Here is a 27749-nt window from a genome sequence, read left to right as displayed (position 1 = left end):
GTAACGATACGTAATATTTTTTGTTGGGCTTTATGGGCCGTAACTTTTTGTGGACAGATTTAATGGGCTTAATATCAACTTCACTGTTGAACCTTAACATAATTTGGGCCCAACATATATTTGGGTTTCTAAAAGCGGAAAAAGTGTGTCTAGCCTCAGATTGTATATAACTGTATATTGAAAATGATTTTAAGAAATTAATAATCTCCTGACCAAAAAAAAAAAATTTCTCATGAATATATTTACCAATTACCATGGAGTATATATACCATTACCTTATTTGGGGTTACCATTAATATATAGTCACTCATTGCAGTGTTCAAATGGCACAAGGTTGAAAGGGAAATAAACCTAATTAACCTGACATACATATTCATTTGCTTCCCAAACTCTAATATTTTCAACCAATCAAATGATGCCAATTGCCAAACTATTACCACTTAGTTATTTCATCATCCACCTTTCCAACCATATAATCAAATTATGTACCAAATGCAATAATTAAGCTGGTCCTTCCTTTATCTTTTATAGAAATAGAATGCATGTTGAGCCCAAAGAGCATGGGAACTATATATATATGGGACCAGAACAAAAATAGATATAATGTTCACTATCCCAGCTAGCTGTAAAATAGATAAAGATTTTCTTCATTCGAATAGAAATGGATAATTTGAAGAAAGCTTGTGGTGTCTATTTTTCCAAATTAAAGTACTTTTTAAATTTTATTATAGAAGGATTGTATTTGTATTATCATCAAACCATATAATTTATAAGTCCCAAAAAATATTCTAAGTGTATCTAAAAAGGATTATATTTGTGAACTCTATATGTGTATGTGAGAACTTTTTATGGCATTAATCCCTTTGTCCTAAGTGCTAACTACTTCTAAGGTCTAAGGCTTATAGGAGAGTTATAACTCTTCTTTTCTCCTTTTTTTTTTCCAAAACAGAAAATAAAGAGGAGAATGAGAGTCTCCAATAAAAAACAATAATAGATAAATAAAAGTATTTATAATTAAGTATTTGGGTCAGTTTTTTAAAATATATTTATTTTTTTATACTTTTTCAAAAGATTTTTCAAATAATTATCTCATATTCAAATAGGTTTTTTAAAAAGACTTTTTAAATATTAAAAAGTATTTTATTTTTATATTTTTTAAAAATAAGGTATTGTTGATTTAAAAAATAAATAAATATTTTGTTTTTTACTAAAAGGTATTTTTAAAAAAAACTTATCTAAATAGGTTTAAAATTGAATAAAAATACTGTTTTTTTTTTAAAATTCACTCAAAAAATCAATCAAAAGTTCCGATCCAAACGAATGCTTGACCTAATCTTAAAAGTGTTATTATGCTTGACCCAAAATGAAAAGTTTTTAAAACAAATACATATTTTTTAATAAAAAAGATAACAATTATAACAAAACAATATATGATTATATAAAAATAATATAGAACTTGAAAAAAAGGAGAAAGAAATGTGCTAAGAGTAGAGAAAGAAAAAAGAGAAAAGGGAAGTAAAAAGAAGAGGAGGAGATATAAAAAGAAGAAAAAAATGTAGAAGAAGAAAAAAATAGCAATAACAATAGAAGAAGAAGGAAAAAAAAAAGGAGAAAAGTGTAAAATATTAAAAAAAAAAGAGAATTTAGATTAAAATATAATTAAGTTTTGGGTTTAATTGTAACAGTAGTTACTACATTTACTTGAATAAAAACTCCTTGTAGTAAAGGCAAATGCATGCTAAAGTATTTCAAAAGAAAAAAAAAGAAATGTAATACTATTTTCCATATATGTTCATATGTTAAATCAAATATTTAAATTTAATATGTGATATTATTTAAATTCTTATTATTATAAATATTATATTATACAAAAGAATTAGTTAATTAGAAAATATTTTTTAAGTTTTTTTATGAACAACGGGATTTAACATCTAAAAAAAATTATAAAGAGATAAACGGTAGAAACAGCTATATGACTATACCAGCCAAATCAACAATATATATATAACATACTAAATATATAGTTAAAATCTATCTATTTAATAAAAAATACAATACTCTTAATTTAATAGAGATTAATTAACAGCCCATAATAGATATAATTATTAGAAAATTTTTCACTTAAAATATCGTTAGTGTTGTAAAATAAATAAATATAAAATAGAAAAGTATAAATAAAAAATTTTAATATTAATATTCTCTAATATTATTATCTCAATATAATAGAGATAATTCATATATTAGAGAACAATCCTCTTCTCGTCAACATTATTTAATATCTCGAAATCGGCACATTCCAATTTAATTTACCAATATTTTAAAAGCAGATCGTGGCTTTGTAAATAAACCTGTCAGATTATCACTTGAGCGGATTTGTTGGACATTAATGGTTCCTTGATTTGAAGGTCATGAGTAAAAAAAAATTTTGAAAAAAATATACTTTGTTCTATCAATTTTGATGTATCCACCTTTAAGATGAGCAATGCATGGTATATTAACTTCAAATAGAATAGTTGGAGTTATTTTCCTATCAGTCAGTCCACATGATGATAGAATATATTGGATTAAATTTTTGAACCAAAAACACTCGTGACTTACTTCATGTATCGCTTGTATTTCAACATGATTAGAGGATTTTGCTACTATTGTCTATGTTGTAGACCTCAATGATATAATTGTATTACTATATGTGAATATGTATCCTATTTGAGATCTTTTCTTGTGTGAATCAGACAAGTATCCTACATCTGCATAATCAACTAATTATGACTTGAATTCATATGGATAAAACAGTCCCATATTAACTGTTCCATGAAGATATCGAAAGATTTGTTTGATTCTATTCCGATATTTTTTCGTTGGAGGGGAACTATACCTTACTAGTAAATTCACAACGAATAACATGTCAGGCCGTGTATTATTAGCAAGATACATTAGTGCTTTAATGACACTGAGATATGGTATTTTAGGATAAATGATATATTCATTTTCTTCTTTAGAACGAAATTGATTCTTTCCCATATCCAAACACCTTATGATTATTGGGGTACTTAATGGATATGACTTATCCATATAAAATCTCTTCAAAATCTTTTATGTGTATTTTGTTTGATGAATAAAAATCTCATTGTTTTTATGCTCGATCTGCATGTCGAGACAAAATTTAGTCTTTTCAAAATCTTTCATTTTAAACTCTTTTTTTATATCTTTTATAATTGTTGGAATCTCTTTAGGGGTTCCAATGATATTTAAATCGTCAGCGTACACAATAATTATAATGAATCCAGATGCAGATTTCTTTATGAAAATATATGGGCAGATATCATCATTCTTGAATCCATTTTTGGCCAGATGATACTCAACAAGATGATTATACCATATTCGTTTAGATTGCTTTAAACCATATAAAGATGTTTGCAATTTGACTGAGTGTAACCCCTGTAAATATTCATCAGATGGTTTAAATATCTTTAGTCTTTCAAGAATTTTCATATAAATATCACGATTTAATAATCCGTATAAATAAGTTGTCACCAAATCCATTAGATGCATATGTAGTTTATAGTATGTGGATAAACTGATCAAATAACATAATGTTATTGTATCTATTACAGGAGAATATATTTCTTCATAATCTATACCCATCTGTATCTAACAGGTTTTACATCTTCTGGTGTACGGACTATAGGTCCAAAGACTTCAGGTTTGTAAGTGAGTCTAACTCAGCCTTCATAACTTCTTCCCATTTTGACCAATTATTATTTTGTCGATATTTTTCAACTGTTCTTGGGTCAAGATCCTTATTTCATGCATGGTATGTAATGTCATCTTATATGCAAATATTTTATTGACAATTATTTTATATTGATTCTATTTTTTTTGTAAAGACATAATTTATTAAGATCTCATCCTTTTCAAAATTTTGAGGTATCTAAATGTCTTTTGACATCAAAACTATATCATAATTTTGGACAATTGATAGTGTCCTTTTCAAGTATTTATCTTTTTCAACAAGAGTACCATTTGTCTCGATAATATCAAATATCTCTTTTCTTTTACGAGGATTTTTATTTTTGGAACTAATTAGTCTACCACGCTTCTGGCGTGTATTTATTTTAGTAGCTATTTGTCCAACTGGAACATCAATTCGAATTGAAATATTTTTATCAGGTAAAATTTAGTTATTCTATTTGTATCAAAAAATGCATAAGGTAATTTATTTGCTATTTTTTACAAATATATAATCTTTTGAACTTTTAGTTTCATTGTCATGATTGTAGGTCTAGATGCATTAACGATGATGCATTCCAATTAAATTCTTTTTTCAAGTGGCTTATTCTCTCCCCCAATGCTAAAAACATTGATTCATCAATCTGCAAATTGGGTTTTAAACAGATCTCCTGTTTGTATCTTAAGATACCTCACTATAAAATGAGAATCATATCCCACATAAATTCTCAATTTTCTTTGGGGTTTCATTTTGGTGCGAGAAAGTGGGGGCAATTCTAACATATATCACACATCCAAATATTCTCAAATAGGAAACATTTGACTGCTGGCAAAGCTAATTGCATGAGAGAGAATTGATGGTAACTTGTTGGTCTCAAACAAATAAGTGTTGTGGCATATAAAATTATATGCCCCAACAGAAATAGGGAGATTTATTCTCATAAATAAGAGTCTAGCAATTAATTGGAGGCGCTTAATAAGTGATTCTGCTAACTCATTTTGTGTGTGAACATGAGCAACTGGATGTTTAACACTTATTCCATTAGCATACAATAAGCATCAAAGGCTTGGGAAGTGAATTCACCAATGTTATCAAGGAGAATTGCTTTGATTTTTGAAAAATGTGCTTTTAATCGAATAATTTGAGTAAGTAATCTCGCAAACACCAAATTGCGAGAAGACAATAAATACACATGTGACCATCTCGATGATGCATCTATTAGGACCATAAAGTATCTAAAGGATCCACATGATAGATGAATTGATCCACATATATCTCTTTGAATTCTTTTTAGAAATTCAGGGGACTCAAATCTAATTTTTACTGGTGACGATCTTACAATTAACTTTTCCTGAGAACATGCAGCACATCAGAATTCAGTAGATTGAAGAACTCTCTGACTTTTTAGTGAATGCTTATGGGAGTTTTAATAATTCTCTACATCATGGTTATTCCAAAATGTCTTAATCAATTATGCCAAATTATGAATTCATTTGGGTTAGTAAATTTTTAATTTACAATGACATGTGATTCAATTGCACTGATTTTAGTACAATATAATCAGAAAAAACTGAGGATAACTTTTCTAGTATAACATTTTTATTTGAATCATGAGTTGTGATATATAAGTACTCGTAATTTTCCTTATTCATCGTTTCAATATGATCTCCATTTTGATGAATATCTTTAAAACTCAACAAGTTCTATAGACTTAGTAGACAATAGTACATTATTTATTATGAATTTTGTTCCTTCAAGAAACAAAATTATGTCTCTTCTAGAGTCTTCTATCACATTGCGTGAGCTACTGATGATGTATTAACCCATTTTTTATTTGATACAAGATAAATAAAATATATATTATTTTTAAAAATGGTATGCGAATCTGCACTATTCGTATAAAAATATCTTTATTATATGTTCTTGCTATTTTTTCAAAAAAAAAAAATAATAATAACCAAATCATAACATAAAATAAGTAAAGGTACATATGCAGTCAAATTATATTTTTTATGTTGAAATGTACATATATAAGGAGAAGTAATTTTGTTAATCTTGTGTGTACTTTATCTCAAACCATACTTCTATCTCTATATGTACAAAATTTGTTTTTTCAAATTTCATTAAGGTTAATTCATTTTGATAATTTGAATCTTTTACTCTTAAAAAAATAAATTGCTCATATAAAAAAAAAAATCACATATTATTAAATAGACATTCATATCACATCAGTTTGTCAATATACTATGACAATATAAAATTTAGTTGACTAAATAATCGGCGCATTATTCTTATTAACGATCCCAGGCTTTTATAGCCTATAATTTAGGAATTCCAGGTCAATTGGTGTTGGGTATTATTAGGCAAAAGTGTGCCATTTGACCAACGAAGATAACATAGTAGATGTTATTGCTTGCTAATGCTACCCACAACACCATTAATAAATCACTATTAAGAACCTTCTTAAACACTTCTTGGAAGGTTAGTTAGCTAATTAAATTACAAACTATAATTTGTGGCAAACAGTGTCTTGGAGATATACATGCTTATGGTACCCCGTCAAGATTACACGTGAAGCATAATTAAAACAAATTTATTATTTATGAACTTAATTACTTAATTAGAACTTGGCCAATCGTGCATCGATAAGGACGAGTTTAATTTACTTGTAAGTCAAATATTAGATTAATATAATCCGTGCTTTAATTTTTTCCTTGAGATGATAATTATTCATGGAAGAAAGAGATGCATGTGTCCCTTTTAATTTTATTATAGGCACGCAAGGAAGAAGAACTCTCACACCACTAATTGATCCATGCAATGTAATGCAAGAATATGCATCCAACACATAATAATGTCTTCCATTTACTCGCGAATCAAATTATATATGTCGGTTCTTATATTACAATAATAGTAATGTTAGGAACCTAATTAAGATTATAGCTGTAGATTTCAATTAATATTATAATAAGTTGTTAAATAAATTTAGTTTAAAATCTATTAAAGATATGTTTTTGTTGATTTTATATTTTAAATATTTTATCTAATTAAAATTTGAATATATTCTTTTTTAATTTTAAATATTTTTTATGTTAAATATTAAAAATAAAATATTTTAAATATAAAAAAATTTTAGTCTAACCATTAAAAATGTTCCATAGGCGGCAGTTGCATAACAACTAGTGTAATTGTAACATTTTTTTAAGAGAAAGAAAATAGTATATTAATTATTATTGCGATATAAACAAATTCCACAACAAAAAATTTAACAAATTTAAAACTATAACTAATATAGAGTAATCTTAAGAGAGCAAACTAAGGAAAAATAAACCAAAAGAAAACAACCTAGTTACGTTTGGCTAGATTCTTGATCATACATGTCAAGCTAAATGTGAAGATACACACTTCACTTTATAATTATAAGAACCGATCATAAAGCAATAAACCAATTTATTAAGATTCTAATCTTGTTCTTGGTCTTGATCATCTTCTTTGGTCGTTGGAGTAGGAGCTGGACTACCCGTTGAAGGAGGAGGAGGACTGTAAAGATAACCATTTTTGGGATTTATATTTGGTTGTGGGTCAGCATAATCCTCAACCTCAAAAGATGCCCTCATTGTTGTACCATATTCCTGAAGAAAAATAAATAAATAAATAAAAATATAATCCATCATACATAAATTTTAAGGGTTGAGCGAAAAAAAAAACCACTAATTTATGTTCTAAAAAATTATATTTAGTGATTTACTCGACGAAAACTCGCAATTAGTTGTATTTATGTGAAGTTAATAATAGTTTATTTTTTAAGGACTTCATATGAAAACAAGTAAACTAAATCAACCTGTGTTGAATGAGTAGAATGTGTATGCTCATGAGTCTCCATCAGTGCCACCCTACCAAATCCTTAAAGTTGACAAAGAAAAAACGAAAACAACAATGGAATCAAACAAAATTACAAGAGAGATACAAAAACTAAAACAACAATAACAAGAGAAACATGAAGAATAGTAGTTTGCTGTTGAGTGAGGTAGCTAGCTAGCTTAGTTAATTAATTACCATGGCCAACAAAAGAGAGAAAGAGGAGAGATGAAAGGAGAAGCAGGAGAAAGCAAGAGTGACCCATTATTCTTTGGATGATTTTGAGAAATGGGTGTGGAATCAATTGGCGAATCTATGCTTAGAATTTAGAAAGTGTGGAAATGATATGCAACAAATATAAACAGAGAATATAAGAGAAGAGAGTTGTTAGAGTTTGAAGGGGTTTTGAATTGAACAAGTGTGATGTGTGATGTTGGGTAGAGTGATTTTCGGAAACTGACTTTGGCTATTAATACTTTGATGAGAATAGATCCAATGCGGAAATTACGAAAGTCCTTCTTATTTATCGCTACTCATTCATCAATGCAAGTTGCTTCCTCTCGCTTTCATGCTTCTATGATGATGTGTCTATCAGTGCCATCCTTTTTTTTTTCTTTTAAGTTTTAATGTAGTTTTTGGAAATTTTAGAATTATTATCAAGGGATTCGATTTGGTAAAAGAGTTTATTTGGATGTATAGTGAAAACTCAAATATTTGAATAATTAAGAATATTTAGATAGTTTGATATGTTTTGAATAAATTGTTTATTTTGAGGTATTAACTTGGACTCATGAAAGTAATTGGAATTGAAATGGAATTGATTTGGAACTCTGAGTAATGCGCAAATTGACGGTTGAAATATTACAACAGATTCTGATACTAAAATTAATAAGTGTATGAATAAAGGGTATGTAACTTGGTTTTCAACTTAACTTGAAAGGATAGTATGTAAGAAATTATATTATTATATGATGTTTTATGTGTGATGTTTTATGTGCAAAGAATAGTATTACTACCTACTTGCTAATGAATATTTACTATTTTGAATAAATAACTATTTGTACTTATGAGAGATGAAAATGCTGACATTTGTATCTATGATAGCCTGAAACTAAAGTTATACTTATGATAGATGCTCTCTATGTGACAAAAGTGCCCTGACTTAAATATTCAACCTCTCTCTCTCTCACTCACACACTCTCTCTCTCAACCCCTCTCCTCCTCCGACAAAGCCATCCTCTTCTCCCTCCCCACCACCTCTGACCCTATCAAGGACACCCTCCTCACTCTCATGCATTCCAACCACTCTTCCTTCATCCTCACCTTCTCCACCTCATCTTCTTCTTCCACACTGCAACGGCTCTTTCCTCCACAAATCTGCAACAAAACCCACCCACAAACCAGTGAGGAGTAAGATTCGAGCTTTACCTCTCACAAAATTAGAGTATTCAGAGTTTTGTTGGAGCCATTGTTGGCGTTGTTGATCCCAATCGGAGAAATTGGAGCCTAAGGAGAAGGCGGCGGTGGCGTTGGGACTGAAAGGGGTGTCGTTGTCGTCGAGGTCGGAGTCGGAGCGGATCTCAGCGAGAATGCGGTTGGTCTCCTCGAGAGGTTGACGCCGATGGTGCTGGAATGAATGAGAGAACTCATACTTTATCTGTGAACTAATACTATATATTGATACCCTTTATTGTAAAGATTTTGTTTTTGGTTTTTGGATTTGGATTTTCTCATTTTTTAGTTCTCTGATGAGAATGGTTGTGTGAAATACTGAATATGGTTCTTATTTTTGTTTCAATCACAGATTGCAGGTTCGTTATCTAAAGCTGGTGTCTTCTGAGATTCAAAGAGTTCCTTCAATTTCAAAGCCTCGGGGTTCACCTCTGTTTTCAATTTTCATCACTTTTTCCACTGTTGCTTTGTTCTTTGCATCAGCAGAATGCTTTTCCTCTTCTGAATCGGAACCCTCGCTTTCTAATTCAGATTTTTTGCTTCTTTCTCTTCTGCTTACATTCGACAGCAAAGAATGCTTCTTCTTTCTCCAGCTGCTACCATCGGAAGAATAATTGCTTTCACTCTCTTCACTCTCATCAGATTCGTTATCGCTATTCGACTTTCGTCTACTGCGCTTGGAACCAGAACTCTTTCTTCACTTTTGTCTATTCCGATTCAGACTCCGAAGAACTCTCCGAATTGGATTCAGATTTTTATTTTTCATAATATTTGATCTCTTTGTCGCTTGAATCGTTATTTTCAATACCATATTTTTCATTAATCTCTTCTGCTTTTTCTTCCTCTGATTCTTGTTCGTTCTCGCGCCTAGAAGGGCTCGGCGTGATGTTCTAGATACAGTGCCTCAGCGACTTCCGCATCTTCTACCTCTTTAGCCTCCGATACCCTTCGAACGGCAATCCCTTCAGTTCCTCGTCGGACTCCGAATCGAAGCGCCGTCGCCAGTCACCATTGCGACGATCGCGGTTGTGAAACAAGCCACCGTTCTGGCGGCCGAAATTCTTTGGAAGTGCATTGCCGTTAGGATGTGCTTCGTTGGGGGTGACGCGCTTAGAACTTCTACATTCGGATGACTCGGGTCGGTGGCGATCACGGCTCCGGTCTCTACTGCGGTCGTATGAGTCATAGCTGGGGCTTCGGCGGCGGTGCCGGTGACGATAATCGTCGGAGAGGTCGGAATCCGGGGTGGTGCGACGTTCCTGGTCGAAAGGGCGTCGTTCGTTAGGGCGTCATTCAGATCCACGTAGACAGGGCTTTGGGAGGTTCGGAGAGCCATGTAGGGCCTTACAACCCCGAAGCAAGTGCCAATTCAAGTCAGGCTACTTTTGTCATACGGAGTCCATCTCTCATGGTTACAAAGTCAGTTTCTATCTACGATTAGTACAAATGTCAACGTTCTAAACTCTCATGGGTACAAATGGTTAATTATTCTTACTATTTTATTCTTAATGAATAAAATATTATTTTTTGGTAAATAAAAATAGTTTTTTGTTAAATAATAAAGACTATTCAAAATTATTATTCATACTAAATTCTTGTGATTTGAAATGATTTTCATAAGATTTTTTCTAATTTTTCAATGAGTTAAGTTTATTTTAATCTTTAAAATTGATAAATTGCACTAATTTTATTTCTAATTTTTTAATTGTTACAATTTAATTCTCCAAATTTAAAAATATAATAATTTTGTATATTTTTCGACATTAGAATTCAATGTTGTTAGTAATGTAGTTCAACCCTTGTCACACTAAATATATTAATGTCTAGCTGAAAAAAGTCCAATACCAATAATTTGATTATTTTTTTATTTTCTTTTATAACCTGAAATAAAAGATCGTTCTATCTAATTTTATTTTTGTTCTTTTTTTTATAATTCTTCTTTTTTATCAGATTTTTTTTTTGCTCTATCCATTTTCATCTTTATGAAATTTTTTCCCATAATAAAATATTATATTCATTAATACCTCCATCTGCATAATTGATAGTTTATAAGTACCATTAGCATATAATTCGTAAAATATTCACAATAATAAAGTACTATGGATCATTATGCCACCCATAAAATTTCCAAAAAATATACCCTTGATCAAGAATAAAAAATAGAGAGCATAAATAAAAACTCTTGCACCTAAAAAGAAAAGAACCAAATCGACCCCTAACAAAGAATCAGGTTAAAATAAAAACAGAATCACATCGAACAAAACAGACAATGATCATCCAACAATATGTATACATTGCCAACAAAAATCACGAAAACAAAATTTTTTCATCACTAACTTCTGTAGGCAAACACAAAAAGATGATCCCAAACACTTTTTTCTCTAGTAGCTTTCAATTCTTTTTATTTATAGAAGATAATTTTTTTTATTTGAAGTTCAGTGAAGAAAGAAAAAACGAAGTGATTAAGAGAGATAAATGTAACATTTTAGTATTATTGAAATTCTAAAATGACGTTGTTTATGTCTTTTTTAGTGCCAAAGCATGTATAACATCGTTTTAATATGTTCAACATGGTAAGATTTGAGCCATGTACTAAGAGTGTTGAGTTTTGATGACGAAAAATACACAAAAAATTATATTGATGTACTTTTTTAAATCTAGGAGATCAAATTATGACAATTAAAAAGTTAAAGACTAAATCAATATAATTTATTAATCTCAAAGATTAGAGTAGAGATTAACTCTTTTTGGGTTATACTAGATAACCAATAACTTTCTTGAACAACATGAATAATCACCAATCAAATTAAAATATACTACATCTCTAAATTATCCACTTAAATCTTAATATTACAATAACTATCTGTATACCTAATAAAATGAACATCCAATATATCTATTGTTCACATTGTTTAATATTTTCATTATCTACCTGTATTTTTTTTACTTTGTTTTTAGTATGATTTATGTAGTATTCACACACATTATTAAAATTTTGGTTGAAACGATTACTATTTAATTGTTTTAAATCGTTGTAAATTACAACAATTTAAGTAATAAGATATATATGTAACCAAATTGGGTTCAAGATAAACATATAAAATTGAATACAATAATTCTTTTATGTATTTTAGCCAATACTTAATATCCAAATAAAATATATAGGAAGATTTATTTTATATATTAAATACGTAGAGTAAATTAGTCACCAAAAAAATAGAGTAAATTATCCTCTAATTTTCAAAAAGTATCAAAATAACTGTTATATAATTATGTACAATCATTACAAAATTATATTATAAATAGTAAAATTAAATTTTTTAATTTATATGAAAACAATTGTATACATATGGTATAAAATTAAAATTTATATACGTTCATAAAATTATCATCTAATAATTTTTAACTATTAATTTTATGTAAAAATAATTATATGTGAGTTTTCATTCTAAATACAAATCACTAAAAATAATAGATTAGACCTATTTCGTGGAATTTGAGAGTGAAGTGGTCGTTTTACATGCATTCTAAGTGCACTACACGTGAAATGGCATTATATACATTTTGCGGATACTTAAGAGTGAAACAACAAGTGCACATTTATTGAGTAATTTTTAAAGACGTGTATTTTAGAAATTAATATATGTTATATTTTTGTTTGAATAAAAAAACTTCATATTACCATTTACTTGTTCTTAGAGAATTTAGAAGCGAAAATTTCCAAACTGAAAATACAGTATGTACTATGTAACTAACTATGGCCCATCGAAATAACGAGATGCACTTTTTGTGAACGAGATTGCATTCGGTGTCAAATTCAATTTAAATAGGAAAAATATACAAAAGGAAGTTGCTCTAGCCAGCAACTAGGGGTGTATATGGCTCGGTTCGGTCCGGAGATTCGGATCGATTTTGAACATTTTATGAATTAATTTAATGTGATTTTATCAGATTTAAAGTTGGATAAAGGTCTCAAAAATAGATCTGGTCATTATTTCGGATCGAATTCGGACCATAGTTTGAGTCATTCGAACTCGGCCCGGTGACCCAGTCTAATGATGGATGATGACTATTCTTATGTGAAATTTAAATATTGTAAATTTTAATATTTTATGTTATTAGTCATTATAAGATTATAAGTTAATGTTTTATATTTAAAATGCATAAAACTTTAGACTAATGCATAATATTGTGTTATTTGTATTGATTTAAATATTTGGTGTTATTAGACAATATTAATATTGATTATGATTATGCTTTAATTTTAGAGAAGAGTTAGTTCTTGTTATATTTTTTAAGTGAATTTTACTATGTGAATTGTGAAATAATGGTTGGAGATTAGGTAATTTTTACATACTAAAGACCCGATTTTTATCTGATTTTTATTCGGCCCAAAAGTGTGTAAGTTTTATCGTGTCTAAGATTAGGTTAGGGTCTAAAAATTAGACTCGATCTATATTTCGAACAAGATTTGAGTTAAGCCAAACCCAGTATGGCAGGTCCATATATGGTGCGGGATTTATAACCCACAAACTAACCGGCAAGTGCACCGATCGTACCAAGTAATATCTCAGGTAAGTGAGGGTCGATCCCACGAGAATTGATGGATCAAGCAACAATGGTTGGTTAAACCACTTAGTTAGGCAAACAGAAAAGAGTGTTGGATGTTCAAAGAGCATTAAACAGTAAATTAAGAGTTTGAAGACAGCAGATGAATAAGTTGGGAATAAAGTATAGGAGAAAATAGTTAAAGCTTCAAAGTTGTCTATTTTCCGGATTGACTTTTTTTATTAACTATATTTTAATCATACAAGATTTAATTCATGGCAAACTATATGTGACTAGACCCTAATTTCTTAGACCTTTCTAGTCTCCTCTAAAATTCATTAACTGCCAATTCCTTGGTCAATTAATTCCCATTAGAGGGTGATGATCAAATTCCAGTTTGTATGTCACAAAAATTCTAATTATCCAAAAATAAGAGGATTATATGTGACGTATCCCGTTAAATCCAAATAATTAAAATTTAGGAGAAATTATTTTCAAACTGTTGTTCAAGTAAAGAGTTTTTCCAAGTTATACAAGAACTCAATTAGAACATGGGGTCATATTTCCGTTCCACCCAAATTCATAAAATAAAGAACGAAAATAATTATTGAAATATAAATCAAAACATGAATTAAAATAGAAAGTAATAGTATCAATCCATACAATAAACAGAGCCCCTAACCTTAACAGTGGAGGATTAGTTGCTCATGACTCAGAGAAAAAAACTAGGATTCAGGTAAACTCTGAAGTACGGAATGTTGAATGTAAATTGGAATAGAATTCCATTATCTTTTGTATCTAATCTTAATAAATTTAAAATCTAATTTTTAAAATTAGAATAATATATTTTTCTCTTTTTAAAATTTAAATTTGAATCAGAATCAATTAAATAATATGCGCCTTATAACGTGGGGACCACTTGGCTTTACTGGATTTGTGCCTAACGTGGCAGGGAGCTGTGCCTTACTTGAGTGCCAAAATGGGACCCAGAAATCGCCCCAGCGTTTTCTGCTTTTTTTGCACGTGGCGCATGTCACGCGCGTCAGTCACGCGTACGCGTTGATAGTCTTCTTCGCGTGTCATGCGTACGCGTCAGGTACGCGCACGCGTCGCTGCACAAATATTCAAATCACGCGCACGCGTCGCCATGGAGAGCTCAGAGCTCCAAATCACGCGCACGCGTCAGGTACGCGTGTGCGTCGCTTTTCGCTGTCCTCTCCTTTAATTCTTGTGCTGTAGAAACTCCATCAAATCCAGCCGAATACTACCTAAAATAAACAGGATTGTACAAAACTCAAAGTAGTATCCATAATGGCTAAAAAACAATTAATCCTTGATTAAATTTAATAAATTAAATACAAATTTACTAAGAAAAGAAAAAAAAATGCCCACGCATCAATATACACCCCTACTAGCAACAATTATGACTTGTATCTACTGAAACGTGACATTACCTCAATGGCAAATTGAAATTCTCCTAGTTATATATTAATGTCCCTTTGACCAATGTGATTAATTTCCCATATCTAAGTGGTAAATTTTGGTCTATGCTATGATAATTATAGTGAATATATAAGTATTGTTAATTTTTTTAATAGTAATATCTTTTACAATATTTTTTAAAAAGTGTTGTTTAATAATAAATAATATTATTTTAATTTTAATAATACTTTTTAAAATATTATAAATATCGTAATTACAATAAACATAATCATACTGAAATAATTCTGTCTTAGTATGTTTACAATAAAACTAATCAAAATTTAAAATAAAAAAGAATATGTTGAATCAATTTAATAGAATCCAAACTTGTTCAAAATGCTTCTAAATATAAAATGTTAAGATTATACTATTGTAAAATAAATTAATACAAATAACATAAATAGGATTGGTAGTTAAATTAATTTTCAAAAAATAAGTTATTTTTTAAATTTATCTTTAAAAATATTTATCAATTAAATTAATCTTTTAAAAATTAAAAATTAATCATGTCTATCTTTTTATCATTTTATTAAAAATTTTTATCATCAATTAATGATATAGAATATTAACTAACGACATATATAATATTAGTATATCTAACTAAACATTAATCAAATATGTTTACAAAAATTTAGCATATAGAGATTAAAGTTTATGTAATTTAAAGATTCCGTCAAATAACATAAGTACTTGAGAGAGAGAGGACGATGATGATGATGATGATGATGAAGTGTCTACCTTTTTGTTTTCAAAATGTCCCCATCCTTTTAGGTACAGATAAAGAGGAGAAGTTGAACAACTCATTTTGGGCCTCAATAATCAGGGCACTATTTCTTGTTTGTGTGGTTAGGATTGGAGCCCTTTGGTCAAGGGCATATGCCCTTTTCAGATTACTGTCTTTTACTCATTGGACTTCACTTCTGTCATGTACTCACAGTTACTTCTCTTCCTTCTTTCAACCGTAGTAATCATTTTTTCTCCATCAACACAAATCTATGCAGATATTTTCCCTTTAAAAATATTAAATATGTACAAAAACTTAACTACTACATCAGTCACTAAATTAATTACTAAATATTTGTGTATATATACGTATTGTATTTAACAAATTAACATATATTCTATATAAATAACTAATTTAAAATTAATTTTTGTATAGAACATGAATTAACCAACAGAGTATTTCTATTTCTTAATGAGTATTACTACCTACTTGCTTTGTTTCCAAATAAATATCACTTTAACTAACTTGGATCACTAATTTATGAATGTACAAATTTATTCAACATAACATAAATATTATGAGTCAATGTAATTTAAATGTCCATGTTGAAGGAGACTATTACATGACTTGAGATGATAAATCAAAGTAGGAAGCACGAATGAAAGTAGTTTCTACATGAACAAACCTACAAAAAACCAAAGCACACTGGCTGAGTCAATGTAAAGCATAGTTACAATCTGAAAGAAACCAGAACAAGAAGTTCAACTTGAACTCTCCTGTTCTTATTTATATACAAACATCTTTGGGAAGGGTCTAGCAAAATGAACTCACTATGTCTCACTAAGCCATATCTATGAACTTATATTTACAAAGAACTAAGAAAAAACCATCTGAATGAAAAGGTGAGAGGGTAAGAACTGCCTACACATAACCTAAGAAAATTCCATGGAAAGAAATGAAGGAAGAATCTTCCTCTGCTCTTCTTCAGTTGGCTAACAACAAGAACTAGTAACTCTTAACAAACAAGGCTGGCGAAGTTTGGAATGGTTCGATCAACGCTGCCGAATTGGGTTTTGCTGCACTCACAAACACAACATAAAATTATAAGCTACATGATTATGAAGTCTCGTGAAAGTTTAGCGACCTAGACAATGCTGCCGGATTGGCCTGCAAGACAGGCGAGGCTTGCATCGGATGATTCTTTTCGTGGTACTTTGAAGGGAATGGTTTGAAGAGTCCTTCCCCAAGAACTGAGTCATCCTTATCATGTTTGATTCCGAGTGTAGTCCATATAGAACTTTTTGCTGCTTCTTCTGGATCATCAATTCTTAGTGTTTTTGGAACCCAAAGGCACTTTTCTTTGTGATTCTCTTTGCTTTGTTTGTCCTCATTCTCACCACCCGGCTCATTTGATTTAAACATGTTTTCTTCTCTTGAATGTTTACCCAAGGTTGGGGAGTTAGGCCCAGAGTTTGTGGCTGCAGCATATGGCGATGATGGTTGTGCTAGCCACGGCATGTTCCATGCACCTGAGACACCCCAATAAGGATAGAAAGGCATGGCAAATCTCGGTGGGCAAAAAGCAGGTGGTGGTACTGAAGAGTTCCACTGCGCCGGATTCCAAGGGAAAGTCCAAGGGGGACCGGGAAAGTAGGGAATTTGTGGTGTGAAGCTATGACCATTCTGAATGGATTGTTCTTGGGAATTACTATTGGTTGTACCTCCCATCAGTTTTGCAGAGCTAACCGAAGATTTATTGGATTGATCCTTCCCTTTTTCTTCACTCGCACAGGGAACCCGAATTCTTAGCTCTTCAGGCTTAGCAAATCCATTCCTCATGTAATTGTGTGCAGTTTTTTCAGAAAGGTTCAAAACAGATGCCATTGATTCGCACAAGGGTGCATCAGAACCAAATGTAAGGACCGTGCCGTTGCACATCAAAGGAGGATGATGGACCCCATTTGGCAAGTCTTTCCTGTTATTTTGCATTGCTCCTTCGGGGCCAGTTATCTGACGATAATGAACAGCAGTGTTCTTGTTCTTCCTGCGACCGGCACCTACAGGTACGTTCCTCATGGTTCCGCCAGCAGTCCAATATCTCTGACAGTTCTTGCAGAAGTGGCGGGGTTGGTTGACGTTGTAGTTGTTGTAGTAACAGAACTTGGTGTCCATGCTATTACAGCGGGGGCACGGCAGAATTTTGTCTGGCTTTTTGAGGGTCTTATCTTGTGAATTACTTGTCTCAGACTGTTCTTCTTCAGTCTTGGAAGTTTTCAAGGCCATGGCTTCTTTCTCAGTGGACTGACTAACAGATTCTTCACCTGCAGCAGATGCTGTATCCGGATTGACAATTTCTGATGATTGCAGGGGCACCACTTCCCTTTTTTCATCCGGTTTATTTCCCAAAGTATCCTGGATTCATGAAAACAGATACTAAGAATGCTGTTATGATATAAACAATATTAAAATTATGAAAAATAAATGCTCCAATGTTTTATATTTGTACTGTTTGCAACTACTGATATCTCTCCAAGACAAACTAAACACTAGAACAGTAATCATTCTATATATTCTTTCTCAAGCTACTTCATTAGAACTTAGCATTCAAAACTCAAAACACAAGAAATAAATTCTATATAATATATATGACACAGTAAACAACTAAAGTTTCATTTCTATTGTATTCATCTGTAAACATGTTTTAAATTTTACTAAGGTATATGCTCAAACAAGAGAAAGGAATACAACTCTCATTATTTTCCTCTTAAAAATAGAACATCAATTACAATTCTGAAAATATCTAAGCATAGATATAAACATAAGTGCAACAAGCAAGGAAAATCAAAAGACGAAAGAAAAAAAAACATAATAGTTAGAAAGGCTCAATATAGTACTATGGCAGCTTTTAATTCTTCTTTCCAGATTTGGAAAAAAGCCATACAGAACTCAGCAACTCAGAAGTAAAAAGGAAAAAACCTTTTTTCCCCTTCCCCAACAAGAAAGCTATCATATACAAGAAAAATGAACGGGTGAACCCTGTTCAGTGAATGATTTACTATCACAGTGATTAGATAGTAAATAAAAAAGAAAAAAGAGCATGATTTTTACTTTTTGAAGGGAACAAGAAGAAGATTAAATTAGAGATATGTTCATGGTTTTCCAACAATAATCCTTGAAGCTGAACTTGAAGTATATGATAGACTTTATTTCTTTAATTCCTTAGATAATTCTAAATCCATTCTGCAGCCTCAAAACCTGACAGACTAAGAAAATCAACTGAAGAATTAATTCAAATGCTGTGTCGAATAGAATAATGCAACTTTTTCACGAAATACAAATAAGAACATGTAACAAGTCAAAGATGATCAAAAGAAGATAAAAATAAAACACCATCTATTAGTTCCTCTAGATTGAAACTTATCACAAATCCCCAATTAGGATCGGAAACTAATGCATAAACAACACAAATGCACAATACAATTCACGCCACGAAATCAAGTCAAAACAGAATCTTCAATGCTTAATCCAAAAATTAACACCAACCCATTTAATATTTTTACATTCCAAACAATGGGAAGAACTCAAAATCAAACCTTTGACACCCAAAAAAGAGAAAAATCTGACCTTGTTATCAATTTCTTCTAGCTCATGTGCATCGCTGCTGCTGGTAGAGTTCGTGGAAGAGGTGTTATTCTGATCAACACTGTCATCAACGGACGAGAGTGCCGGAGCTCCGGTGAGGTCGCCGGATCCGGTAGGAATCTCCGGCACCGGGATCGTCTTCCCGAAGAGCTTGATCGCAGGGTCCTTTGCAACTTCCGACATGTCTCTGTTTTTTTTTCTTTTTCCTTTTATTTATTTATTGGTTTTTGTGTAGAAAGAGAGAGAAAGAGAGAAGGAAGAGAAGGAGAAAAGGGCGAGAAAACTGAAAAAGCGTATAGAGAGAGAAAGAGAGAAGGGTGACACGTTGAGGTTGAAGGAGATCCGGTGAAGGAGGGAGGGTGTTGGGTTTTTGCCACATCAGAAGCTAACATGAATTCTCAGCCACAACACTCTCTTGTGGCCTTAAAAAGATCTTTCTCTTTCTTCCTTTTTGCTTTCTCTTTTTCTCTCCTCTTGCTTTTGTCTGCTTTCTTTAGTCCAAATCTTTCTTCTTTTATATTACTTCTTTTCTTTGTAGGTTTAGCCGATCCATGATGCTAATTGCTAATGAGATTAACCAATGTGCTAAGTGGGTAAGTGGTAGTAAGTAGTAACTATTTTGATGTTTTAACTTTCAATTAGAGGCCTTGAGTTCAATTATTCAACATATCATTGATTTATCATAGTTTATAAATTTAATTTTGATATATTATCGGTATAAAATAATTTTATATATATAATATTATAATTAAAAAATAATTATTTTTTATATTAATCGTATAAATAATTATTAAAAAATAAATATAAAATCCTTAAGCAAACTTTAATATCCAAATCTATAAATACTCAAATTTCACATGTTAAAAGATGAGGAAATTTGGTAGTTCATTTCCTAACAAAATTGGTCCTTAGTCCTTACCAAACCTAGTACTGTGTGGTTGGAATCGGCTACAGATAAGAAATGTAATTTAGCCTTATTTTGGGGTACCAATGTTAATTATAATACATTATTACTTTTAAATTTAGTTTCACAATTCTTAGTTTAGTGGCAGTTAAATCTTAAATGTCATTATGACTCATTACTTGACGTGAAAAACACTTAACTGAGATAAATATGAATTTTTTTTTCTCCGGTGTCTAGATAAATATGGTATTTGAAATTGACTTAGATGACTTAGTTGGTCTTTATTAATTTTGATTTAATTAAGTTATATAAATCATAAATCAATTTGCACTAAATTGAACATAATAATCCAAAACTAATAATCCAAATTCAAACTCTATACCTAAATATTTTTGAGAAATTGAGACACATTTATTTACCACATTAAAATTAAAGTAGTCCCGGTAAAAAATTTTATGCACGCAGTTTGCAAAAAACTATTATTCACTTTATAGTTTTGTTCACGAATGTTGGATATATACTTTTTCTCTTGCCGATTTTGTGGATGACATTTAAATGTGGCCCGCAAGTGGTACCTTAATCTCAAGCTTTTTTTTATTTTATTTCATTTTTAAATATCCTTTGGGCATATGCTGTTGACCTGTTGTTTCTAGTTTTGTAGTGGTTTCAATTTGCCATCGCATACTCAATTACGTAATAATTTATTTTAAAATATCAAATTCATGATATAAAATGAACTTCTGAGTTTGATTATAGAAAAGTATAAGGTGTCGTTTTGCTGCATACATAAAGAGTGTAGTACAGAACCTGAGATTTGATAGATGCAAGTAACTTAGAACTTTTAGAAGTGTATTCTTGAGTTGTGAAGGAAAGAAAATGCTAATAAGCTTTAAAAGGGGAGGAAGAAGAGGTGAATGAAAAGCTTAAAATATTTAAAATTAATGAGTTTAAAATAAACAAAGAGAAGACTAACAAGATCAAAACCTATAAAACTTCTTTTTTTATTTTCTTTAAAATATCTGTAAATCAAAAGCATGAAAATATTGTTAAAAAATTATTATTTTTTAATCTATTTATAGACGATATATATTAATTAATTATAATGATAAATTAAGTTATTTTACAGATTATATAATAGTAATTTTATTTATTGTCATAAATATTAAATTAAATAATTTATTATTATTTTTAATTTAAAATTAAATGAAAATAAAAACTAAAAATACTATTTTATTTGAGTTTTAAAATTTAATGGTGCCACATTCAAATATAAATAGTGATTTTAGAATTTTGGTTTCCAATATATCAAAGTCGTTTTTGTAGTTTTTTTTTCTATAAACTAAGAAGAGGACAATTTACATAAATAAAATGATTGAAGAAAATCTTTACGCAAATCCAACATTGGCAAACTCTAGATGCAAATGCAACAAACGCAATTGTAGGTAATCTGCGACACCTTCTAGCGGAACCCAAATGCACGTAATCCGCTACACCATGTCGCGGATTACGTTGAGAATCTAGCATCACATAAACCGCTACATCCTGTAGCGGTTTATGACTAAATGTGCAGAAAGCATAATCTGCTATACCTTATAGCGGATTATAAGGAGAGTGGCGAGTGGCGCTGAAAGTTATACACGTGCGAGTGGCGCTGGCTCAACGACATGATGCAAGAGAAGCAGATTGGTGGTGATGACGGAGGCCATGCAAATCATCGCCTTCGTCAATCTAGTTCTAGACGACGGGTTGCTCGTGTTGGACGAGCACCTTCTGTCCACCATGATGACGATGCTGGATCGTCCCGTGGTCACCCTACTGACACTCAGGTTGGTGGCACTGCAGAGGCTAGCATGGGTGGTACACCTTTCACTCGCGTATCTAGCTCTCAAGTACTGCATGAATGTAGCACGCAGATGTTAGCTGATCTTGCTACCACTACTTTCACCATGGATTTGGACGATCAGCTGGTTGGACCACAGTTTTATGCGGATTTCGCTGAGATCATACGGGGTGACGATTCATCAGTACTAGAGTCCGATTCCAGGCGGTCCATCCGAGCCTCCGGAGTACAGGCTACAGCCAGCAGATGTGCCGTCCCAGGTCCCTGAGTCCCAGCTCCCGGTCAACCTGAATGAGCCCACAGGCAGCCCATACGACACTTGGTTCGGCATGGGGGGGAGGGGGGACGCCACCATCTGTATTTGGACTTGGGCTATAGGAGGCTCCACCCGGAGATCGGCGAGTGACCAGGGTTAGACGTCCGACTTGATGTGGCACAGGCTCGCACTTACTTGGTCTATTCGGGGGCGACCATGATGTTGATGGTGACCAGCAGTAGCGCCCATTGTGTTAGTTTCGACCGTTATCGTTGTATGAATTATGACTTATTTATTTTCTGTTAGTTTTAACGACTTGTGACAATTATATTTGTATGACTTATGTAGTTAACTTATTTTGGGTTAGTGTTAATGCCTGGTGACTATTATTTTTGTATGATTTATTGCTTATGACGATTACATTTTGTATCAATTCATGCATTTTGCATCATGTGTTGTTACTATTACACAGGTATTCCTGATTTTTTATATAATGAGCCACTCTCCTCATAATCCGCTACTTATGCTTTATGCACATTCGGTCATGAACCGCTACATGATGTAACGGTTTATGTGATGCCAGGTTCTCAACGTAATCTGCGACAGGTTGTAGCGGATTACGTGCATTTAGGTTCTGTTAGAGGGTGTCGTGGATTACATACAATTACGTTTGTTGCATTTATATCTGAAGTTTGCCAATGTTGTATTTACATAAAGATTTTCTTCAATCATTTTATTTATATAAATTGCCCTAAAAAGAGTTACGATTCAATCCTATCAAAATACAAAGCTTTGGTTAAAAAAATAAAAAAAATCCAATTTTTTCTCGATTATACTCATAAATTTAGATATATTTCCACCTTTTAAATATCTATTTCTTAATAATTTAATATGAATAATGTTTAAACTAAAGATACCAAGAATTTTCAATACATACTTGTAGTTGATATTCTATTAAACACCGTTATTCGTATACTTACAGAATACTTTAAAATTTTATAATTTAAAAAACTGTGATAATTTTAAAAATAAATATATGACATTTGAAAAAAAAGAAATATAATAATTTTAAGAGTAAAGTATTGTTTTTGCCCCCAATGTTTAGGGTAAGTTTCAAAGTTATCCCTAACGTTTGAATCGTCCTATTTAAGTCTCTAACATTTTAAAATTGACTCAATGTTGTCTTGCCGTTAGAAATCCGTTAACAGAATTGACGGCGGGACAAAATTGAGACGATTTTGAAATGTTAGGAACTTAAATAGGACGAACACGTTGGGGACAAAAACGACACATAGAAATAAATTTAAATTTTATCCTTCAATAATATCAATTTTGTACGGTACATAGTTTTTCAATTATTTTTTAATCACATCTAAGTAACTTACACTTAATCACATTAATTTTATTCTAAATAAATTTATTTTTTTATAATTTTATTCTTAAAAATTTTTACTCATCATAAAATATTTGTAGAATGACTAGTACATAAACTTGTGGGAAAAAAATGATAAATATACAATAAAGTAATGCGATTCTAGTTATTTTACAAATATTTCATGATGAGAAAATCTTTAAGAGTAAAATTATAAAAAAAATTATTTAGAATCAAAATAATGTGATTAAGTGTAATTTACTTAGATGTGATTAAAAATAATTAAATAACTATGCATCATAAAAGATTGATATTAGTGAAGGATAAAATTAAAATTTATTTTTATGTATCATTTTCGTCCCCAACGTTTTCGTCCTATTTAAGTCCCTAACGTTTCAAAATCGTCTCAATTTTGTCCTACCGTCAATTCCATTAACAGATTCCTAACGACAGGACAACATTGAGTCAATTTTAAAACGTTAGGGATTTAAATAAGACGATTCAAACATTAGAGACAACTTTAAGACTTATCCCAAATATTAGAGACAAAAACGATACTTTACTCTAATTTTAAAGAGTATAAACTTTTGAACAACATTATTAATTATATATAAAAAAATTTTAATAATAAAAGATATATCACAAATGACATAAATATAATTTAATAATATTATTTATACACAAATTTATGTGATTTGTATAAAAATATTAATATTATTGTTAATTTATATATTTAAATTATTTTTTAATTAACAAAATAAAATTAATATATGTTAATTTTTAAAAATTATCAATGTTAAAATAGTGTCTACTAAAGAGAACACGCATAATGAAATTTAATATAATTTGTTCTATGAAAAATCAATACGATTTTTGACTATTTTTACTAAAGACAAAGTTGTTGAAAATAAATAATACGATCATAATTCAATAACTCATATGTCAAATAATTTATTATTGTTATTATATTAAAATGTTAATATAATAAGGTTTTTGATTAAATTTAGAGATTTATTATTGTAATAGTGATCATAATATTGAAAGATAAATCTTTTATAATTTAATCTAAATTGTTCTTGGTCATAGGATTATTAAAAAGGACGTTAATAATCCGGAAAGATCTATATATATATGGTGCATATAGAGATATGACTATTGAACTGACTCACTTTGAGAATTCATAATGGTTATAATTACCACATATTTATCAATATGATATTCTCAAGATGAACATAGTAATAGAGTTTTCTTTGACCTACAACTGTCATAGTAATTAACAATGTGTTTATTATACTTTGATTCCGGACATCTAATACACTAGGGTGCTAGTTGAATGGATATTAGGTATGATTTAAATACTTGTAGAATTAATGATTAGTCAATAAGGAATCCGTCAACTCTCGATAAAGAATTTGACCTCTATGATTATAATGACTGAGATGAATAAAACCTTAACAAAGGGAATTGAATGAATTAAGAAATGAGTTTTTTAGGTCATTCACAATTCATTATAATAACGGTAACAAGTTAGAATTTGACAATTAAACCATACTCTAAGGATTAACCAAGAGCTGGAAAGATGGAAGGAATTATACTTTGTTCTTCTCAGGTTCTTAGTAAAAATATATTACTTCATTCTATCGGGTCATTGAGGAGTGTTGCTAGACGCCAATCTTGATTAGTAAATTTACTATGACTAATTTACTACCCGCTTAGTATTGAACCTATGAGGTTACACACTAACGAGTGTTCTAATCTTTGCTGTAGAATTATTTAATTATTATTTTGATTTGATCAAATAAATAATTATATTAATTCAGATGGAATATTATTATATTTTTTTTCTAACGCCAAGAATATAATAATAGTATGATAATTGAGAATATTAAATGAGATTTAAGAATAATTAGTTATTCTATTTCTAAATTTGGATGAGATCCTAACTGATTATATTTCAAATTGAGTTATGATATGATTCATAAATTTGAAGGATTTAAATTTAAAATCAATAACAAATCTCATACTATATATATGTAGTCAAGAGTACAAAAAATAGAAGAGAAAAAAACACAACGGTTTTATTCCTTTATCTCTACGCACATAAATATATGTGAGACTAATTCTTTGAGAATAATTTTATGGTGTGCAAAGAGTTGCAAGAGATTTTTCAATTTAGATCAGATGTCCATTGGTCAATGAGTTGACAGTAAGATTGGTCTCGGTGTGGATACGCATAGAGTTTTCGTACAATCGAAGAATAAAGTTTTTACTAAAACGTCTAAAGGTATTTAGATCTGATTTATATATATTGTTTATTATTGGAATAAAGTTTAAGTACAAAATAAATCTTTAAGATTACTTTCTTTTCTTCTACTGCCTGTTATGAATATACGGTAATCCTTCAAAAATGATTTTTCAAAAAAAAAAAAATTCAGACACTTATGATCCTATTTTCATAAAATAAAAATTCGCCTTATTTGTTATTTTCAGCGTTAGCTTGTAATAAAAGATGTATAGTTATCAAAATTAAGGTGCTGAATTAGCCATTATTAAAATCGGAATTAATTTATCTCTTTTCACTTTTATTTTAACCTTTTTTTTTCTCTTAGTTCTCTTTCTCTCTATTAGATTTTCTTGAGAAAAAGAACTTGTGATTGACTTTTGAATTTTCATGAGGATTTATTCCAAGTGATTATTTATTTTGTGTGTATGTGTTTTTTTTCCTCAAAGAACGTTTTTTTATTTTGGGTGATCATGGTTAGCGACAATATTTTTCATTGTAGAAATAATTTATTGCCACTTGAAGAGTATATAGTAAATTCACTTTGCAACTGGTATGTTTCTTCAACCTTTTTTTTTTAAGAGAAATTTATATTTTGTAACTTGATTTTTCAGCAACTTACGATTCTGGTGAACTGACATCTTAATATTTTGATAATTTAGCATAATTTTGTTTGAAAATTTGAATTCTACACTTGATGTGAAGGTCTATGTTTTTTCTCCTTCTAAAATGATTGGGTTGCATATTACCAATTAAAGATAACAAAAAAGAGAATTGAATTGAATGCAATATTAGTTGAGCTGCTGAGACAATTATTTATGAGAGGAGTGTTAGGGGGTTAGCAAATTGTGTGATTTGTAGCCATCAATTAGTTATTATTGGTGATTTTAATGGTGTGAAATTTCATTCAAAGATGAGAGATCACTCATTTTACTTTTACTGGTTAACTGTTGGCCAAATTCCAATAAAAATGCTGGCTCTAGATTTTTCCTTGTTTATAATGCTGGATGTGTTATAAAAAAGAGATTCAAGAAAAAGAAAGATAAGTGACTAAAGATGATGGTAAAAAAGATAAATTAGTCTTTGACTAATTTTAACAAAATATAAGTATTAGTTTGATTAATTTTTTTAGTGAAAAAAATATTTAAAAAAATAAAATATTTTTATTTAATTTAAAATCTATTTAAATATTTTTTAAAAAAAATATATTTTTATTAAAAAAATATTTTTTTTAAATTTTGACCGAACTTATTACCACCCTAATTTATAAACCGTGTTGTCTTATGAACCGGATTGGATTTTCACTCTGTTTCTCTCTTTTTCCCCTCTTTCCCCAGTAAAATGGACCGGGTTGGTCCATGGGTTTTTTTGTAGCCAACCCAACATAATTAGACCAAAAAGCGAAAATAAAAAAAAAGCTGCGTTTTTTAATTTTGTTTCCTTCGTTGCTGAGTTTTTTTCTTCTCTCATCTGCGCTGCGCACCCATTCTGCTGCTTGCTCGAAGAGCTTCCGAGTGCAAGATTATCGATGGATGCATCTCGGATCGATATATTTGAGATTTATAGAAGATTCTCCGGTAATTTTCTTTGTTCCTCTTCTTCGTATCACTTTATTTTGATTCACTTTTTTTATCCCCGTATATTGATGTGGTGCTTCTTA

At 30.4% G+C, this 27749-nt stretch overlaps 4 protein-coding genes across 4 annotated transcripts in view; 1 reads left to right on the top strand and 3 right to left on the bottom strand.

Annotated features, from left to right (window-relative positions):
• Positions 1-6979: 6979 nt before the first annotated feature.
• On the bottom strand, positions 6980-8049 carry LOC107486390 (uncharacterized). Its single transcript, XM_016106924.3, has 3 exons — positions 7787-8049; positions 7572-7633; positions 6980-7362 (listed from the first exon to the last, which is right to left on the bottom strand). The coding sequence occupies exons 1-3, from the start codon at positions 7851-7853 to the stop codon at positions 7192-7194; spliced, it is 300 nt and encodes a 99-aa protein (XP_015962410.1). The 5' UTR covers positions 7854-8049; the 3' UTR covers positions 6980-7191.
• A 745-nt stretch (positions 8050-8794) lies between these two features.
• Positions 8795-10443, bottom strand: LOC110280599 (uncharacterized). Its single transcript, XM_021141707.1, has 5 exons — positions 10435-10443; positions 9968-10299; positions 9492-9735; positions 9024-9215; positions 8795-8965 (listed from the first exon to the last, which is right to left on the bottom strand). Exons 1-5 carry the CDS (start codon positions 10441-10443, stop codon positions 8795-8797), a joined length of 948 nt encoding a protein of 315 aa, XP_020997366.1.
• A 5920-nt stretch (positions 10444-16363) lies between these two features.
• LOC107486705 (cyclic dof factor 2) lies at positions 16364-19881 on the bottom strand. Its single transcript, XM_016107267.3, has 2 exons — positions 19419-19881; positions 16364-18206 (listed from the first exon to the last, which is right to left on the bottom strand). Exons 1-2 carry the CDS (start codon positions 19617-19619, stop codon positions 16911-16913), a joined length of 1497 nt encoding a protein of 498 aa, XP_015962753.1. The 5' UTR covers positions 19620-19881; the 3' UTR covers positions 16364-16910.
• A 7639-nt stretch (positions 19882-27520) lies between these two features.
• LOC107486706 (defective in cullin neddylation protein AAR3) overlaps positions 27521-27749 on the top strand; it is a 3703-nt gene continuing 3474 nt past the window's right edge. The window contains exon 1 of the mRNA XM_016107269.3: positions 27521-27666. Within this exon, the coding sequence (XP_015962755.1) occupies positions 27618-27666 (49 nt within the window). The 5' untranslated portion in view covers positions 27521-27617. The remainder of the gene's footprint in view (positions 27667-27749) is intronic.

Source organism: Arachis duranensis, chromosome 4, assembly GCF_000817695.3.
Source record: "Arachis duranensis cultivar V14167 chromosome 4, aradu.V14167.gnm2.J7QH, whole genome shotgun sequence".
Taxonomy (NCBI): domain Eukaryota; kingdom Viridiplantae; phylum Streptophyta; class Magnoliopsida; order Fabales; family Fabaceae; genus Arachis; species Arachis duranensis.
This window is presented reverse-complemented; position numbering and strand designations above follow the sequence as displayed.

Coding starts and splice junctions, on each gene's coding strand:
- LOC107486390 (XM_016106924.3), bottom strand. CDS start 7,853: ATGGGTCACTCTTGCTTTCTCCTGCTTCTCCTTTCATCTCTCCTCTTT. Junction 7,634..7,786: donor TCTCTCTTTTGTTGGCCATG/GTAATTAATTAA, acceptor GTCAACTTTAAG/GATTTGGTAGGGTGGCACTG. Junction 7,363..7,571: donor ATTCTACTCATTCAACACAG/GTTGATTTAGTT, acceptor ATTTTTCTTCAG/GAATATGGTACAACAATGAG.
- LOC110280599 (XM_021141707.1), bottom strand. Junction 9,736..9,967: donor GGGTATCGGAGGCTAAAGAG/GTAGAAGATGCG, acceptor ACAAAAGTGAAG/AAAGAGTTCTGGTTCCAAGC. Junction 9,216..9,491: donor ACAAAGCAACAGTGGAAAAA/GTGATGAAAATT, acceptor CATTCATTCCAG/CACCATCGGCGTCAACCTCT.
- LOC107486705 (XM_016107267.3), bottom strand. CDS start 19,619: ATGTCGGAAGTTGCAAAGGACCCTGCGATCAAGCTCTTCGGGAAGACG. Junction 18,207..19,418: donor TAGAAGAAATTGATAACAAG/GTCAGATTTTTC, acceptor TCATGAATCCAG/GATACTTTGGGAAATAAACC.